The sequence below is a fragment of the Aedes albopictus genome, chromosome 2 (genome assembly GCF_035046485.1).
Source record: "Aedes albopictus strain Foshan chromosome 2, AalbF5, whole genome shotgun sequence".
Taxonomy (NCBI): domain Eukaryota; kingdom Metazoa; phylum Arthropoda; class Insecta; order Diptera; family Culicidae; genus Aedes; species Aedes albopictus.
In genome coordinates this window covers 36,777,574-36,795,951 of record NC_085137.1, presented here as the reverse complement: position 1 = coordinate 36,795,951, position 18,378 = coordinate 36,777,574, and the positions used below count along the sequence as shown (strand labels likewise).

At 43.7% G+C, this 18,378-nt stretch overlaps 1 protein-coding gene across 1 annotated transcript in view; it reads left to right on the top strand.

Moving 5' to 3' along the window:
* The window catches only part of LOC109622324 (elongation of very long chain fatty acids protein AAEL008004), a 40,515-nt gene that overhangs the window by 21,140 nt on the left and 997 nt on the right, over window positions 1-18,378 (top strand). Inside the window, exon 2 of the mRNA XM_062849472.1 lies at window positions 3,570-3,844. Within this exon, the coding sequence (XP_062705456.1) occupies window positions 3,570-3,844 (275 nt within the window). The remainder of the gene's footprint in view (window positions 1-3,569; window positions 3,845-18,378) is intronic.

Sequence of the window (18,378 nt, the reverse complement as noted above, 5' to 3'; positions counted from 1 at the left end):
AATTTTTGAAAAAGTGCCTGAAAAAATTCTGAATTGTTATGGGAAACCCAAGAGGAATTTCTGAAAGAATCTCTGAAAGATTCTCTGAAGTAGAAGGAAAATTCCTGAAGGAATTCCTGAGATAATCTGTGGAGGAATCTCTAGAGCAATTTAAAAAAAAAAAAAAAAAGACAATGACAGGAATGCATTCTAAAGGAATACCTGGAGGAATCTTTGGAAAACATCTAGCTGAAATCTGTCTAGAAAATCCTGCAAGAATCTTCTTTCTATGAAAACTCCGGACAAATTTTGATAAATTCTGAAAGAATCCCTAGAGGGATTTCTGGTGGTGTCCCTGGAAGTAATCGTGGAAAGCGATCTCTAAAGAAGTACATGGGAAGGAATACATTCTATAAGAATTCTCGGAGGAAACTTTGGAAGAATGCTTGCTGAACTCATAAATGAAATTTCTGCAAAACTGCCCCTTTCGCGATTATTACAGAAAAAATCGTGAAATGAAAATTCATTGAGGGGTTTTCCTGGAATAATTCTCAAAGTAACCAGTTCCGATTTTACCACGACAGCACTGATATAGTCGCAAATGCCTACAATAAACCAATGGATATGTAAAACTCTTGTATTTGCCACTTCATTTGGCCGGATGTCATCTTCATATTGGGTCAATTGGCCAAACATCGTGTTTTAGGTATTGTGCTTGTGGTCATAAGCTTTTCTTTCTGATTTTACCGTATGTTGATTTTGTTGCCAGTTACACTGCTAGCAGTTTATTAGAGATCTAACCTTCTTTATATAATTTACTATTTCTTGGAGTTTCACTGTTGTTGAGATCAGTGACATGATTACTTAAGGTGAATTCCTCATTTTTTGATTTTGATAAAAAAATTCAATAACAAAACAATATTTTCAAAATTGTTTTTCGTACACATGTTGAGTATGAATCAAGGCATCTTCTGAATTTTTTTCATGGTGGAAAATATTTTTCGTTTTCACAAAAACCATTTTCAAACAAAATTTGAGAAAAGAATTGTTTTTTTTTTCCAAAACTAAAACAATTTTCCACCAGGAAAAAAACAGAAGATACCTTGATCCATACTCTACATCCCGAGCAGAAGAGCATACCTTACAAATACCATGCGAAGAGCAACATGTGCTCTAATACCTAAAATTGCTATTGCTGCGTTATTCTACGAAATGTTATGAGAACATCACAATAACAGTTGGAGGTATTTGAGCAGAGTTTGGTATTGATGTAGTATTTGTTGGTTTAGCAGTGAAAATAACCAAAGAACAAGATTTGCTATTACATCATGAAGTCATCGAAGAAATGAAACATTCAATAACAATAAATGTTATTAGTTTAATATTCAATAACTTTGGAATAACAAATATAGCAATTAAAATTTTAGGTATGCATTCATTATTGAAATAACAATACTTGTAATTTTCTAGGTGTTATTTATACTAAATTTTGGTATTCATTTTTGTTATTTTGCCTCTTATTACCACCTAATGAAGGGCATATCAAGGTATGGTGGTATTTAAGATAAATACCTTGATATGTTATTTACTTGTTATTTTCTTCTGATCGGTTCTGATCTGATTCTGATACATATGTGTATGAAAACCGATTTTGAAAATATTGTTTCGATATTTAATAAAAAATCAAAAACCAAAAAAATGAGGTGTTGCTACCAGTTTCGCCTTAAGTTCAGTTATCTTTTTAGGTCACATGGCGTTCTCCCATACGGTATTCGGCCAAGTGCCATTCTGTCAAGCAAGCCAGATCCTTGGGGTAAGACAGGTTATGACAGTACAAGTAATTTCTCGCAATTATAAAAGGTCAAATTTCACTGGCTCACATACGGGCGATAAAGGGTTGCATGGCAGCATTTTACTAATGAATGCATTGGGATGTCGAAAATACTGAATTCTGAGGCATCATAAATCAGTTGCTTTCATTCAATGTTCAAGCGGAATTCACTTTGTCAGAATTTTCAACGGACAGTTAAAACTTGTTCATATATCGACATTATTATTAATGCTCTCTGTATTTGATTAATTTTGACTTAAATTAAATCTCATTTATGTTAGGGGTCAAAAACTCGACTGTTATCCTACAAATGCACAACAGTAAATTAGTAAAGAAAGCTCTCGGCTAATATAGAGGAAGTGCTCATTGAACACTAAACCGAAAAGTATGCTGTATCTTCAGGGTAAGAAAAATAGGGTAGAAATTTACTTCGTCATATGCGTTAGTTTTCGTCATGTCATTTGGAAAAAAGCCAATAATTAAAAATATTTCAGCTTACCCTTGCCAATGAATCATTAGATGAAAGCAAAAAGATGTAGACTATCAATAATTAGCCCTTATAGTACTGGAAGTCGAACAATTACGCAAAATTTCATGTTTCAGTTTCACTCCACTTACGACTTTGCAGTTTCTCTCGTTTTGCGTTAGAAAACGACAACCGCACCAAAGCAGCAGCTAGCCGAAGTGATCTTCATCACCGCTCGAATTTCACTTCGTCAGGTCCACTTATTGAACTTATTGAACTTCAATTCACACCCCACAAAAGCCCTGTGGCACTTCAAAGTTGAATTCCACTGCTGCAGTATGCAGCAACAGCTTTCTCAATGTGGAGTGGACCTGGTGTGATGGTTGGAACACTTGACTGTCACGCCGAGGACCTGGGATCGAATCCCACTCCCGACAAACTCACAAAAGGTGGTGGGTTCTTCCTTCGGAAGGGGAGTAAAACGTGGGTCCCGAGATGAACTAGCCTAGGGCTAAAAATCTCGTTAATACAGATAAAAAAAGCTGGCTCAATTATTGAAATCAATTGCTTTTTCCTGTCGGTAAACGACAAGATGTCTTCGTCCCAGGGAAGATGCAGGAAATGTGTGCGTGGATTTTCTGCATACGAAACATCACATTTCACAACCACAGATAAAGATTTCTTAGTTGCACTAGGATGGCGTTATATAATCGGGTGGGCAAAACTATTATCAACTCAACAAAAATATTTTGGTCGTTATTCCAAAGCTACCTCAATTTAAAAGCTTTCTGTTCAATAGTACTTTCAACACATTATTTGATTTCCATTGTGAAGAATTTGACCGTCTTCTCGAATACACAACTACGGCCAAATCATAATTTTTCTCCATCCTATGTACCATAGTGTCACGTAGAAGGTGTCGGGAATTAATTCATGTTGTGCCCGAAATAGACGTGAACTGGACGGAAATAGAATTCAAAGGAATTATTCATTCGTATTATTTTGAGGAAATGGTAGATGTTTTACAATATGTTTTTACATAATATGAAAGCCAATTTATGAATTAGTCAAATCAAACTGGCCATGAGGTATTCGGCGAGGTGCCAAATTAAACTCAATCATTATTGGTCGGTGGTAAGTATGCCGGGAATTAGATATAAACCCTATGTGAAAACTGGACTACAATGTGAGATGAGACGTGTAAATTCGAAGAAGAGAATTAAACATAAAATTTACTGTTTTTGCTGATCTCAAATTAATCACCTAATTTCGTCGCCTCACTTTCATTTCCAGATCCCATCATCGACAACTGGTTCCTGATGAGCAATCCGGTTCCGGTGCTGTCCATTGCCGCCTGCTACCTTCTCTTTGTCCTCCACTACGGTCCCCGGTGGATGGAAAACCGGAAGCCTTTCGTGCTCAAGAACACCCTCATCGCGTACAACGCCGCTCAGGTCGTCTTCTCGACGCTTCTCTGCGTGCAGCCTTTCTTCATCGGCGGTTTGCATCGAGCGCTGAACGTTTCCTGCAATGCCAACGCGGTCGTGGACCGTGATCTTCAGCTGACGGTGAGCGAAACGAATGAAACAAAACAAAACAGCCGCACAGTCGATAATAATTGATCCGGGGCCGCCGCCGGTGGAGATTTATTAGATTATTATTAATGGTTAATTTGCGTGTTTGACGCATGCGGTGTATGCACCCCTTGCGCACTTGTGGTCGAAGCCTTCATTACCTTCATTGGCGCAGCAAGTACGGACGAACTAACGAACGTGGACTCGACACATGACTTCTAACGTCGATCGTCCATCTGTTCTTTCCAGCCTGCGAGCCAGCCGGATGGTGGTCGATGGTGATGGTGCCTTGAAATTAGCACCAGCCATTTGCCGGCATGGCGCGGTGGTGGATTGAAAGTGGTGAATACCTACTTTTTGCCGATCCAAGGTCATGGTCATTAAAGTGATGGAGAGTATGGAACCGTCAAGTAGCATCCGAAAATCATCAGCTACACGAGCACCATGGGGGTATTTGACCGACCTGGCTGTCCAAACTAATTTGTAGTTGGTAGCTTGGTAGTTTAATTTGGGGGATTCTGGAGAGTTCTCGGGGATTACGAGAATTTTTTCGGAGTCTCAGGGAGCTTCTCAGGGAACCTCAGGACGATTCTAGGATGATGTAGAGGGTTTCACTTTCAGGAAAGCTTCATGGGACATTCAGAGGAGTTTCAAGGCATTTTGATGCGTTTGCGAGACTGGGCCCACTTGAGCCTACCGGTCAGGCTAAGGCCTGAGTGGCCTCTGCTGTACAGTGTACATAGTAGCCGTCTCTATTCTACTCGGTCCATGGCTTTGTGTCTCCAGTCTCGCACTCTGCGAAGGGTCCGCAGATCGTCCTCCACTTGGTCGACCCACCTAGCTCGCTCCGCACCACGTCTTCTTGTACCGGTCGGATGACACTCGAGAACCATTTTAGTCGGGTTGCTATCTGACATCCTGATGACGTGACCCGCCCACCGTAGCCTCATGATTTTCGCGGAGTGGACAATCGTTGGTTCTCTTAGCAGCTGATGCAGCTCGTGGTTCATTCGCCTTCTGTAAGTCCCGTCTTCCATCTGCACTCCGCCGTAGATAATACGCAACAGCTTCCGTTGGAAAACTCCAAGGTCGCGTTGAACCTCTGCACGTAGTCCATGTTGCGTACCGGTCTAATCAGCGTTTTGTAGATAGAGTTAGCTTCGTGTTACGGCGAACTTTGTTCGAGAGTAGAGTTCTGCGGAGTCCAAAGTTTGCTCGATTTCCTGCTACAATGCGCCTTTGAATTTCTCTGCCGATGTCGTTGTCGGCGGTCACCAGTGAGCCCAAGTACACGAATTCTTAAACCACCTTGATTTCATCACCGTCGATATAAATTCAGGGTGGCGGGTGCGGCGATTCCTCCCTGGAGCCCTTTGCCATCATGTACTTTGTCTTCGACACATTAATGACTAATCCGATTCGACTAGCTTCATTCTTTAATTGGATGTACGTTTCTGTCATTGTCTCAAATTTACGAGCAATAATATCAATATCATCAGCGAAACCAAGCAGCTGAACGGACTTCGTGAAAATCGTCCCACTCGTGTTTATCCCCGCTCGTCTTATAACACCCTCCAAAGCAATGTTGAACAGCAAGCACGAAAGACCATCACCTTGCCGTAACCCTCTGCGAGATTCGAAGGGACTCGAGAGTGTCTCTGATACTCGAACTACGCACATCACTCGATCCATCGTCGCCTTGATTAATCGTATCAGTTTATCCGGGAATCCGTATTCGTGCATAATCTGCCATAGCTGTTCTCGATCGATTGTATCATACGCCGATTTAAAATCGATGAACAAGTGATGTGTGGGCTGGGCACGTTGTATTTGCGGCACTTCTGCAACACTTGGCGGATGACGAACATCTGGTCCGTTGTAGGGCGTTCACCCACGAATCTAGCCTGATATCGCCCCATGATCTCTCTTGCAATCGGTGATAGACGGCGGCATAAAATTTGAGAGAGTATCTTGTAGGTAGCGCTCAGTAGTGTGGTCATAGCGGGCTCTCCGGGGGTTTCAATAAGTGTTGTATGTTGAAGTACAGAGAAGTTTCGGGGACTCAATGTGAGGTTTAAGAAGATTTAAGTTGGAGTTAAAGGCATCTGATTTCAGTGGGTTTCTGTAGTTTTGGGGGGCTTCTGGAGACCTTTGGGGTTTAAAATCGTTTCAGTTGAATTCAAGAAGAGCTTTCTAGGCGATCCTAGAGGTTTTGAAGAAGTTTATGGCAGTCTCAGGGAATTTTAGAGAGGGTGTAAGACGTTTCACCTTGTTCTGGGGGAGCTGCAGGAGCCCGAGTAACAAGCTTGTACTTAGTTTATATTAATGGGTCGCCCTGAATTAAACAATAAAATACACTACTCATTTGCTGCCATTCTACGCATAGTTGTCCCATGTTGAACAACTTGAAACTGAGAAAAACGCGATTAATGTTGCACCACATTGAACTTTAGTTTTCTAATATGTATTGTTAAAAATCATTTATATTTTCATGCCTGTGGTATTTTAAATCAACAATTCAGATGAATATTGTATTGTTGAGGCAATGGCTCGGGAGTGGTAGGATGTGGCTTCAGGAGGACCCTACTCCACTGGGACGACTCACCATCCAACGGCCAACCAGTCATCGACGCACCAAAAACTGCTTGCAGGAGCTCAAAGGGCACTTTGACAGGTGCTAGGACCACTTTGGGACAATATTCAGCGATCAGGAACCGCACGAAATTGATTAACTCCACTACACTTTATTAATCGTTAAAGTTAAACTGTAGTCTATTCGGGGTTCGACTGTCGGAATTTATTTCAAGTTCTCTCTTTGAGCTTCTGACACGAACTGATTGTATTTCTGACTTGCAAGTGGGTATTTAAATCCAATTAGAATGGACAGCTGACTCGGGCTCTATGTGTTTGTGACAACTTCTATACAATTTGACAGTAGTCGGTCTAGCGAATGATAAATACCCGGTCTTGAACAAGTATTTTTTTTACTAAAAAATATCTAGTGGGCATCAGTAGGTCGGATCCAGAGGAACATTCTCCTAAACTTCTACGCATTTGGTACATGTACCAATAGTGGTGCTATTAGTAGCTCCTTGTAGTAAAATAATTGAATAAAATTGATAATACCACAAAATAAAAAGTCTGAAAACGTTAATCGATAGTTTTTCACTTAAATTTGCTAGGAAAAATGTAAAAACCATTGTTTATTTCAGTTTTTGCTAATAAATCATTTGCACCAACTATAGGTATACGGTTCCTATTATGGAGGTAAAATTTAACGTTGGTTTCTATAGTGGCGCATCCCATTGAATTCTTATGGGACCCACCACTATAGGAACACTACCACCACTATAGGTGCAAGGGAGCAAAATAAAATAAGGAAAATAATTGTTTAAAATAGGTTTTTCGCCAAAACCTGAACACAAAATTAAATTAATGTTATCAACTAGGCATGATGCATCTATTAAAATTGTAATTTGCAAGCTTTTTGGTCGAAATAGGGCTAAATTGCAACTACCTCCACTATTGGTACTACCTCCACTAAGGGAGCTTTTACCCTATCAGTCCCACAAAAAATACTTGTCTCTTTTAACGCTTGATGCTTGGCTTGATGTTGTCTGCTCTGCGCGTTTTACCTATATATTTAAAATAACAAAAACTGTTACCATCTCTTTTATATCATTATATGACTTTCATGCATGTGGCTCAAATGTCTTAAAACAAAGAAAAGAAGAAAGACAACATACGAGTGGCTTCACACTTTAACACATTCTTTATGATCGGATAAAAGAAAACAGGTGCGTGAAGGAGTTGGTGAATGATTTAGAAGGTTAGTGAATTGGTAAGTGGGTGAGTGTGAGCTGCCTCAAGATTTAGTGAGTGAGTGAGCCATTTGCTGACTGAGAAAGTTACAAAGCTTTCATCAGAGAGCTGTTTCGTGAATTTGATTATGTAAGTAAGAGGATATATATGTGATTTGATGAGTGACATGAGTTAGTGAGTCAATGAGTTAGTGAATCAGTGAGTGGGGTGTCGAGTAAGTGAGTTGGTATTAGTGACTGAACTAGTGAGTTATTCAGTAAGTGAGTGATTTAGTGAGTGAATAAGCGAGTTTGTAAATGAGGGAGTTGATGAATGAGTGAATAAATGAGTTAGGTAACTAATGAGGGAGTTAATGAGTGACTGAATGACTACGTTGGTAAAAGATTGACTTAATGAGTGAGTGAGTAAGTTACTAAGTTGGTGTATCGGAAATTAACTGTAAATATTCAAAATGATCTATCTCAAAGCATGGTTGGTCTTTTTATCCCGGTTCTTCTATCAAATCTTCACAATATTGTTAAGCTTAGAACAGCCTGAAGAAATTTGTATAATATTTAGTATTATTGAAAATATGGTTTAATGAGAACACCACACAAAATAACAATCTGTACGAAGTGCATTTTTTTTTAATTTAATGTTTCAATAATTTGTAGCGAAAAAAAAAAATTGTACGGGGAAAAAATCTTGAAAATATTAATTACTAGCTATCCCGGCAAACTTTGTCTTGCCGTCTTGTGGTGGTTTGACAACTGTTTAGCTCAAAATAGCACCGCACTCTAGATTGGTTTCATTTTCGATCGTGTTGATTTCCTTCCCAGCTCACGAAAATCAGTACTTCATCAATTTTCTTACTTTTCTAGTTGATGTTCGTTACTTTTTGTACATATAAACACAGCCAATACGAATACGAACCGAACCGTGCAAGAGTCAAGCTGATCGGTTCATCCGTTCTTGAGTTTTGTTGCCTCAAAGGGACTTCAAACTCATTTTTATATACAGTATCGGACAATAAAAATGCACCAAAACCGTTTTCCCATACAAACTAGTCAACTTTGCATTGCCATATCTCAGTTATGTCACAACCGATTGTTTTCATTTTTCTGTGACGAACTACAAAACATTTCAATTTTCAAAAACTATTGAAAAAGTTCAGTGATAACTATTGATACAAAAGTTACAGATAGGTTGAATTTTGACAATAAAAATGCACCAAGACAAAAAATTATGTAGCCAAAAATGCTGAAGTCAAATCACTATGGTGTCTTCGGCAAATATGTTCCTTGTGTGATGACCAATAAATTTGCTGAAGACACTATAGCTATCTAACTTCAGCATTTTCGGCTACACAATTTTTTGTCTTGGTGCATTTTTATTGTCAAAATTCAACCTATCTGTAACTTTTGTATCAATAGTTATCACTGAACTTTTTCAATAGTTTTTGAAAATTGAAATGTTTTGTAGTTCGTCACAGAAAAATGAAAACAATCGGTTGAGACATAACTAAGATATGGCATTCCAAAGTTGACTAGTTAGTATGGGAAAACGGTTTTGGTGCATTTTTATTGTCCGATACTGTATTTATTATTATTAGCAGCTATGTACACATAAAATATCACTAAATACCTGTTTTTGGGGCAGCAGGGACGGATGTCCTGGGGCCTGACGCACCCCCCCGCTTGCGAGTCAGCCGCGTAGTTGCCGGCTAAGAATAGGACTACTAACCCCATTTCAAGGTGTCAAGCGACCCGTGCCGAGGAATGAGTGATCGAGGGGGTGAAAAAGATGCTCGATCTTTAACGGAGCCTGTGGGGTACCTGGGCACCCCCCACAGTATGCTGTCCCTTACCGCGTTAATGCAGAGCTCTGGCGTGGTGGACATTATTTCTCGTGCGACTCGTGGGAATCAAATATGAGTAAAAATCTTAAAAATCCAAATACAGGTGGAAGTAGCGGTGCGATCAACCCCTTCGCAAGAAGCGGGTTGATGAGGTCTCCTACAAGGAGAAGCGAGGAGTCAGGTGCTGGTAGCTTACGTAGCTCAAGCGTGGGAGCTCCTGTCCACTCCACGGCAAGCCAGCCGGCGGAGGTCATGGACGGAGCATGGTTGCTGAGGGCCATCAGCCAAGTTGCAGAAAAAGGACGGCCCGCATTTGAGGTGGCTGAGCAGCAGCTCGGCAAAATTATCGACTTTGCGACAACTAAGTCGAATATAAGCAAGGACCTGAAAACGGCCTTGCTTCGGCTTAGAGCGTCAGTCGATGAGGCCAAGCAGGAGCACGCGGTCGCGTTGCTGGCTGCGGCAGCGGCGGAACCCGCAAAGGAGAAAGCGTCTAAGTTTACGCAAACGGAGGCCTTCTCCTTCGCGGGTAGTCCGAAGAGAGTGGAAGCGAATGCTCGCGACAAAAGCGACAAGCATTCGCAGAAGCGGGCGAGGCAGCCGTCAGGTGAGGAGCTGTCTGGCGGCGCCCGCAAGGCCAGGCGTATAATAACCCCGAAAGCCGGTGGTAACGCTGGAAAGTCGGACCCCAGCCAGGGTTCCCGGAAAGCTGGGAAGGGTGGGCCTGAAAAGGCCGGCCCGTCCCGGAATGATGGGAACAAGGGGTTGCGACCAATGGTGGGCCCTCAGCAGCCGCAGAGCAGGGCGATCCAAGGAGAGGACCCTCCTTGGACAAAGGTAGAGCGGAAGAGGAAGAAGAAGGGGAATCCGCAGGTAGAAGTGCAGGTCGCCAAGCCAAGGCGTAGGAAGGCAGGTGCCAGGCGCGAAAAAGGTGACGCTATCGTCATCAAGACCGAACAGTCGAAATACTCGGACGTCTTGAAGGCGATGAGGTGCGACGCCAAGCTCGAGGGTCTTGGAGCCGACGTACGCAGTATCAGACGTACTCGTACGGGCGAAATGATACTGGAGCTTAAGCGCCAGAAGGATCACAAGGGCGCCGCCTACAAGAGGCTGGCAGAAGAGGTCCTTGGAGATGGAGTGGAGGTGAGGGCTCTTACGCATGAGGCGACTCTGAAGGTCAAAGACCTAGACGAGATCACCGAAGCGGAAGAGCTCGTCACGGCACTGCGGCAACAGTGCGATGTTCAGGTGGCCGCCACAGCCGTCAGGCTGCGGAAGGGGCCAGCAGGGACACAGATAGCTCTGGTTCAGCTACCTGTGGCGGATGTTAAAAAGTCCGTTAAAGTAGGGAGTATTAAGGTGGGCTGGTGTGTTTGTCACCTGACATTCCACGAGCCACCTGAGGTTTGCTTCAGGTGTCTGGAACCAGGACACAAGTCGTGGGACTGCAAAGGCCCCGACAGGCGCAAACTGTGTAGGCGATGCGGCGCTGAAGGTCATAAGGCCCAAAGCTGCACGAGTCCGCCCATCTGCATGATCTGTACCGGGAAAACCTCGAAAAACAGACATGCGATGGGTGGTCCAGGGTGCCCGGCCTTTAAGAAAGCCGCAGTGAGCAACAAATCACAGTGCAGGTAACGCAGCTGAACCTGAACCACTGTGATGCGGCTCAGCAACTGCTTTGTCAGGCGGTTTCTGAGTGGGAGACGGATATCGCCATCATTTCGGACCCATACCGAGTACCCGCCGGCAACGGCAATTGGGCCTCGGATGGGACCAGGAAAATGGCGGCGATATGGACGACGGGTAAATACCCCGTGCAGGAGTTGGTGTCTACTACCTATGTGGGCTTCGTGGTCGCCAAAGTAAACGGGGTCTTCTTCTGTAGCTGTTATGCGCCTCCGCGGTGGCCGATCGAGCGGTTCACGCAAATGCTGGACTGCTTAACGACCGTGCTAACAGGGCGAAGGCCGGTGGTAATAGCGGGTGACTTTAATGCCTGGGCTGTGGAATGGGGAAGCCGTTTCACGAACCAGCGGGGTCAGATCCTGCTAGAAACACTGGCCATCTTAGATGTCGACTTGGCTAACGTCGGTACCAAGAGTACCTATAGTCGAAATGGAGCGGAGTCAATTATTGACGTGACCTTTTGTAGTCCTGGCCTAACAAGTAGTCCGAACTGGAGAGTAGATGATGGCTACACTCACAGCGACCACCTGGCGGTTCGCTACAGTATCGACTACAACAACAGCAGACAGCGGATAGAAGAAGAGGCGGCTAGGCCAAGGCCAAGCCCTCGTAGGTGGAAGACATCATACTTCGACGAAGAGGTATTTAGGGAAGCGCTCCGCCGTGAGCGAAACTTACTCGGTTTAGACGGTGACGAGCTGGTAGCGGTGCTCTCACGTGCGTGTGATGCGACCATGCCTAGGCGAGTCCACCCTAGAAATGGGAGGCCACCGGCTTACTGGTGGACCGACGCGATTGCGGACCTGCGCCGCGCCTGCCTAAGGGCTAGGCGGCGGATGCAGCGAGCACGATCAGAGGAAGAGCGAAACGAACGGCGGGTGGTGTTCGCCGCTGCAAAAGCCGCGCTCAAGACCGAGATAAGAGCAAGCAAGAAGGCCTGCTTTGAGGGTCTCTGTCAGAGTGCCAATACGAACCCGTGGGGTGATGCCTACAGGATCGTTATGGCCAAGACGAGAGGTGTGATGGCTCCTACAGAGCAATCTCCAGAGATGTTGGAGGGGATCATTGGAGGACTTTTTCCGCGTCATGATCCTAGTCCTTGGCCTCCTTTCGTAGGACAGCCGGGGACTGGGGCTGGCGATGAGGAAAGGGTCACCGATGTGGAACTTGCGGGGATAGCTAAGTCCCTTAGCGTAGGTAAGGCCCCAGGTCCGGACGGAGTTCCGAACCTGGCCTTAAAAGTAGCTATTGCAGAAGCTCCCGAGTTGTTCAGGTCTGCTATGCAGAAATGCCTGGACGAGGGAGTTTTCCCAGAAGCTTGGAAGAGGCAGAGCCTGGTACTATTGCCAAAGGCGGGGAAACCACCCGGAGACCCGTCGGCATATAGACCAATATGCTTGATTGACACGGCGGGGAAGGTGCTCGAAAAGATCATCCTCAATAGAATGTTGAAGTTCACTGAGGGCGTAAATGGTCTCTCGAGCAACCAGTATGGCTTCCGGAAGGGGAGGTCCACCGTAGACGCTATCTTGTCGGTTACAAAAACCGCCGAGAAAGCACTCGAGCCTAAGAGGAGGGGAATTCGCTTTTGCGGGGTAGTGACTCTGGATGTAAGGAATGCATTTAATAGCGCCAGTTGGGCTGCTATTGCTGATGCGCTCTTGCGTCTGGGGATACCGGAGTACTTGTACAAGATTCTCGGAAGCTACTTCCAGAATCGCGTACTAGTATACGACACGGAGGTGGGTCGGAAGTGCTTTCACATAACCTCAGGAGTCCCGCAAGGTTCCATCCTGGGTCCGGTGTTATGGAATGTCATGTACGACGAGGTGTTGAGGTTAGAGTACCCAGTGGGAGTGGTGATTGTCGGATTTGCCGACGATATTACGCTCGAAGTCTACGGTGAAACGATCGAGGAGGTGAAGTTGACTACCGACCACTCGATCAAGGTTGTGGAGGCGTGGATGCGGTCCAGAAAACTGGAGCTGGCTCACCACAAGACAGAGGTGACGGTTGTCAACAACATGCAGTCGGCGCAGCAGACGGAGATCAGTGTAGGAGAGTGCACTATCCTGTCGAAGCGCTCTGTCAAGCACTTGGGCGTGATGATCGACGATAAGCTTACCTTCGGTAGCCACGTCGATTATGCCTGTAAAAGAGCCTCCACAGCTATTGCGGCACTGTCCCGGATGATGTCCAATAGCTCAGCGGTGTACGCCAGTAAGCGCAAGCTTCTGGCTAGTGTTGCTACGTCCATACTTAGGTATGGCGGCCCGGCGTGGGGTACCGCGCTAAGTACTGAATGCTACCGACGGAAGCTGGAAAGTACTTACAGGCTTATGTGTCTGAGGGTTGCAAGCGCGTACCGTACCGTGTCACACGACGCTCTCTGTGTCATTACTGGTATGGTGCCCATCAGCATTCTTATCAGTGAGGATATGGAGTGCTTCGAAATGCGCGGCACAAGAGGCATACGCAAGACTGTCAGGATGGCCTCTATGGTCAAATGGCAGCGCGCGTGGGACAGTTCCACCAAAGGAAGGTGGACCCATAGGTTGATACCGAGGGTAGATAGTTGGATTAATAGGCGCCATGGGGAAGTTTCATTCCACCTGACACAGGTCCTTACAGGTCATGGTTGCTTCCGACAGTATCTACACCGTTTCGGGCATGCGGATTCTCCCGAATGCCCAGTGTGCAATGGTTTAGAGGAAACGGCGGAATACGTTTTGTTCGTGTGCCCGCGTTTTCGCACAATGCGTGACCGCATGCTTGCCACATGCGGGGAGGACACAACTCCGGACAACTTGGTCCAGAGAATGTGTAGGGATGAGATTAGCTGGAATGCCGTTTCAACGGCTATCACCCATATCGTCTGGGAGCTACAAAGGAGGTGGCGCGTGGACTCGGAGAATGGCTAGTCCAGATGCAGTACAAGAGGTGGTCCAGGGGTTCGAAGTCGGCTTCGTAGGTCATACCGGTGCCCTGCGGTCGAGATCGACCCTTACAGCGATTAAGTGGCCGCGGAGAGGAAGTCCCGGTAGCGGTGCTGTCGTGGCGTCGGTCTACTGGGTTGGATCTGAGCCCGCGGTTGGAAAGGGGTCCCCGGCAAGGGTCGGGGTAGGTGAGATCCTGCTGTCTGCAACCTACGGGTGCATCTGATAGGGCCTGAAGGGTAGTGATACCCTTCCTTTGCGGGCAGGTCAGATCGGGTTGCACGTGGGCATCAGTTCTTGATGTCCGCTCAGCAGTAGGGCGCGGGCGGGGTTGACCCTGCCCGCCTTCCGAGGACAAAGGGAGTGGCGAGGACCACTCGGGAAACTGGCTAAGCGCCAGCATGCTATCGTGATGGACTCTCCAGTGCGAGTCATCGATGTTCGTTGCTGCTAGGCTACGGCAGCTAACCTTGAGGGTGCGATATGCACTAGCCCCTCTCTGAAGCAATACCTTCTTGGTGGTTCCGGAGAGACGTAGGGTTTGGCGACCATAGGAATGTGTTTTAGTGGGTCGAGGAGAGAGTAGTCCTGGCTTCTACCGGCATTGTAGAAGACGGCCTCATCCCCACACTACCCTAACCTTCCTGTTAGGGTGTATGATGAGCAGATTTATCCCCCTATGGTTTAGAAGGAAAAAAAAAAAAAAATACCTGTTTTTAAAATTCTCATTTTCGGTAGAAAGCCCCCAACATTTAGAAAATGGTCTATCCCTAAAATCACCAACTTTTTGGTCGAACTTTTACGCTCTGTTTTAAATATCTTCAGAGGTTATAAAATTCCGTTCTCTGGTATAACTACCTCTTCAAAATATTGAAATACATTCCCAATTGAAAAAAAAAATGCGAATTTTCATCTCAATGTATTTTTATTCGAGTAATCGTTCTTTGGGGACGCATAAAAAAGGGTGCGGAGGATTTTTTTCTTAAAAAAAAATAATTTTTAGAAGATGTGCAAAATTTAAATAACATATGTGTAATCTTTGAGATAAAAGTTAAAGTTATATGATTATTTCTGGAAAATCATTATTTTTTTAAGATTTATATAGTATCTCTAAAAATTATTTTTGATAGATTATTTTTAAATCTGTTGTGAGCGTTTATAGTTAATTTTCGATACACTCCTTATATAAGTGAGTTGATGACTTAGTGAGTGTGCGAGTGAGGGAGTAAGTAAAAGAATTAATGAGAATGTTAGTGAGTCTGTTAATGAGCTACTCTGTTAGTGGGTAAATGAGTGAATTAGTGAGCCTGTTAATGAGATAATAATAAGTAAATGAGTGAGTGAGCGAGTGAGCGAGTGAGGAGTTAGTGAGTTAGTGGATTAGTGAGTTCGTAAGTCAGTTAGTGAGTGAATGTGTGGGTAAAAATGAGTATATGAGTGAGCTAGTGCGTGATGTAGTGAGTCTATAATTTAATGAGTGAGTGACTTGCCAAGTACATAAGTTAGCAAGTGAGTGAGCCTGTTGGTGAGTATTGTAGTTCTGTATTGAGTTATGTAATGAATAGTGTAATGAGTTGTGAGTAGTGAGTCAATAATTCAATGATAGTGTGTGTTGCTAAGTGCGTGAGTTAGTAAGTGGGTGAACCTGTTAGTGAGTGATGTAATAAGTTATTAGTGACGCAGTGAGTTGAAATATTGATTAGTAACCGAGTTGATAAGTGAGTGAGCTGATGAACAAGTGAGTAGAGACTGAGCTAGTGAATAAGTGAAGTAGTGCCTGGATAAGCCTGTTAGTGAATGAAGGTGTGAGTAAATGAGTGATGTCCTGAGTTAATAATTTAATGAGTGAGTGAGTTGATTAGTGAGCGGGCGGATGATCGATTGATTTAGTGAGCCAATTAGTGAGTAAGTGAGTGAATGTGTTAATGGCTTAGATCGAATGTGGATCTCATCCGTTCAAACGCTCTGACCCCAGTTGCTGGCAATAATAACATTGTGCTCGTTGGTATGGAGACATCATTTCATTGGTTCAAATGCATGGGATCCAATCAGTCAACTGTTAACAATTCTCAGTATATTGCCCAGTAAACCACACATCGTAATGGGAAGTGCATTCAAAATCGTATATCTCGCGGTCAGAAATCGAAATCGTAAAAACCGTTGAATCTTGTGATAAAATGTAAAGCCCAATTGTATATAAATCGCTGCTGCGATTTGTTTTATAGTAATTTTGTTGTGTATAGAGCAAGTCATAAATAGCGCTAATTGAAGTCGTCGCTGTTTGCCTACGCTTACAAGTCATATGTAATGTAAGTAAGGTTTTGTTGGGAATCGTAACGACTTAATGAATTTCGGCACCGCGACGAGGTTATTGGGTGGTGTTGGATGCAAAATTAAAAAAGCATCCCACTTGCCTTGCTCATCACCGCCTGGCCGCTGATTATGTTTTGGGACTGGAACATTCTGTCAACCAATAATGATATTCGGGCAATCTTTGGGAGTGTTCATAGTTACCGAATGAAGACATTTGTCTCACAATTATTCCTACATGAGCAGTAAATTTTTCCCGCGACGACGACGACGACACGACGTCGTCGAAACGTACACTCGATGCGGGTCTAATGTTGTAAACAGAACATATCGTAATGAGTGCAAATCCAACTCGCTACGAGTTGTATATAAATTGACAACTCATCATTAGGTATGCTTTATATCAGTACAGCATTTTAATAAATGGAATCGTAATGACTTAGGAAAAAAATGCAGCCCAATCCTCATATCAGCATTCATGTAGGAAGACTGGCAAAGGCATGTTTTATGGGTGGTTTAGAAAGCTTAAGTTTATATTGGCCAAAATTTGCACTCTTCTCAAGGCAGATCAGTTAGTACAATGATATGAGCTTAGACTCACAATCTCGAGGTGCCGTGTTCTAGGCTAGGTGTCAACTTTTTTTTATAGCTAATTTCGGACATCGTATTACATATCACCCGAAGTCGTATTTTATTCTTTCGATCGATTATTTGGGACATCGTAATGATGATCATATGAAATCGCTAAATGCCGTTAGAAGTATGTATAAGGCCTCTACTTTGGTACGTATATAGCAGTTTTGTGCAGTTTATACGATTAAAAAGGTTCTTATATAGTAGTGTATAACACAAATTATACATACCAAAATGTTTACTGGGTGGATTTTCATGCTGTACCGCTTCACTTCTGGCTACGTAAAAAACGCTTTTCTTCTGATCCCTGGGTGGTGCTGTCATTGAGATTGAGCAGTATGTAGTGCGATAAAACTTACAGACTCACTAACTCTTCTTCTTTTTCTTCTTCTTCTTCTTCTTCTTTATGGATCTGTCCCTACTGGGATTTGGCCTGCCTCACTTCTACTTAGTGTTCTTTTAGCACTTCCACTGTTATTAAATGAAGGATTTTCTTTGCCTACCAATGCATGAATTTGTACATTGTGTACAATGATACACTATGCCCAGGGAGTCGAGTAAATTTTCCCGACCGGAACGGGAATTGAACCCGCCATCTCCGGATTCGCGATCCATAGCCTTAACCACTAGGCCAACTGGAGACCCCCACTAACTCATCAACTCGATATCTTCATCCCACTCACTGGAATACTCATTCACCAACTCAACAACATGTTCATCAACTAGGTTTCTCAAGAATTGGATGTTATTTAAAGGCCTCGGTGTTTGGTTTTTGTTGTGTATTTTAAGGAAATGTCGATTTTTTGTTGCAGTCTTTCGTGATATAAATGAGTGAATGGATAGGTAAGAATCAATTCACTCACTCATTAATTCACCGCGTTCTTGAAAATTGTACGACAATAAATAGGAAACTTTCATTTTAAAATGCGCCTTTTGCTTGCGAGTTTATTTTATATTTGATCTTATCTGAAAGCTGCAAGTGTCCTCTTTTATGTGCCGGAAAATAGGCAGGCGATTATAATTGTAGGAAAAACACTAATCTACAACTTTGCCGAACATTCACATTTCACACGATTGCCAGGTGATCGAAAACATCCCTGCAGATAGCTGTGAAGAAGCCACAGTTTTCATTCAAGTGGAAAGCAAGCTATGTTCCAGCTGAAACGTCATAAAAGAAGAGCATTTGAAATATTATTGCTATAGAATAAAGTAAGAAACTAACAATATCTAATGCATCGATTTTGCGTATACATTTTATAGTGGGACTGTTATGCGTAGAAATTCAACAGTGGAACAAT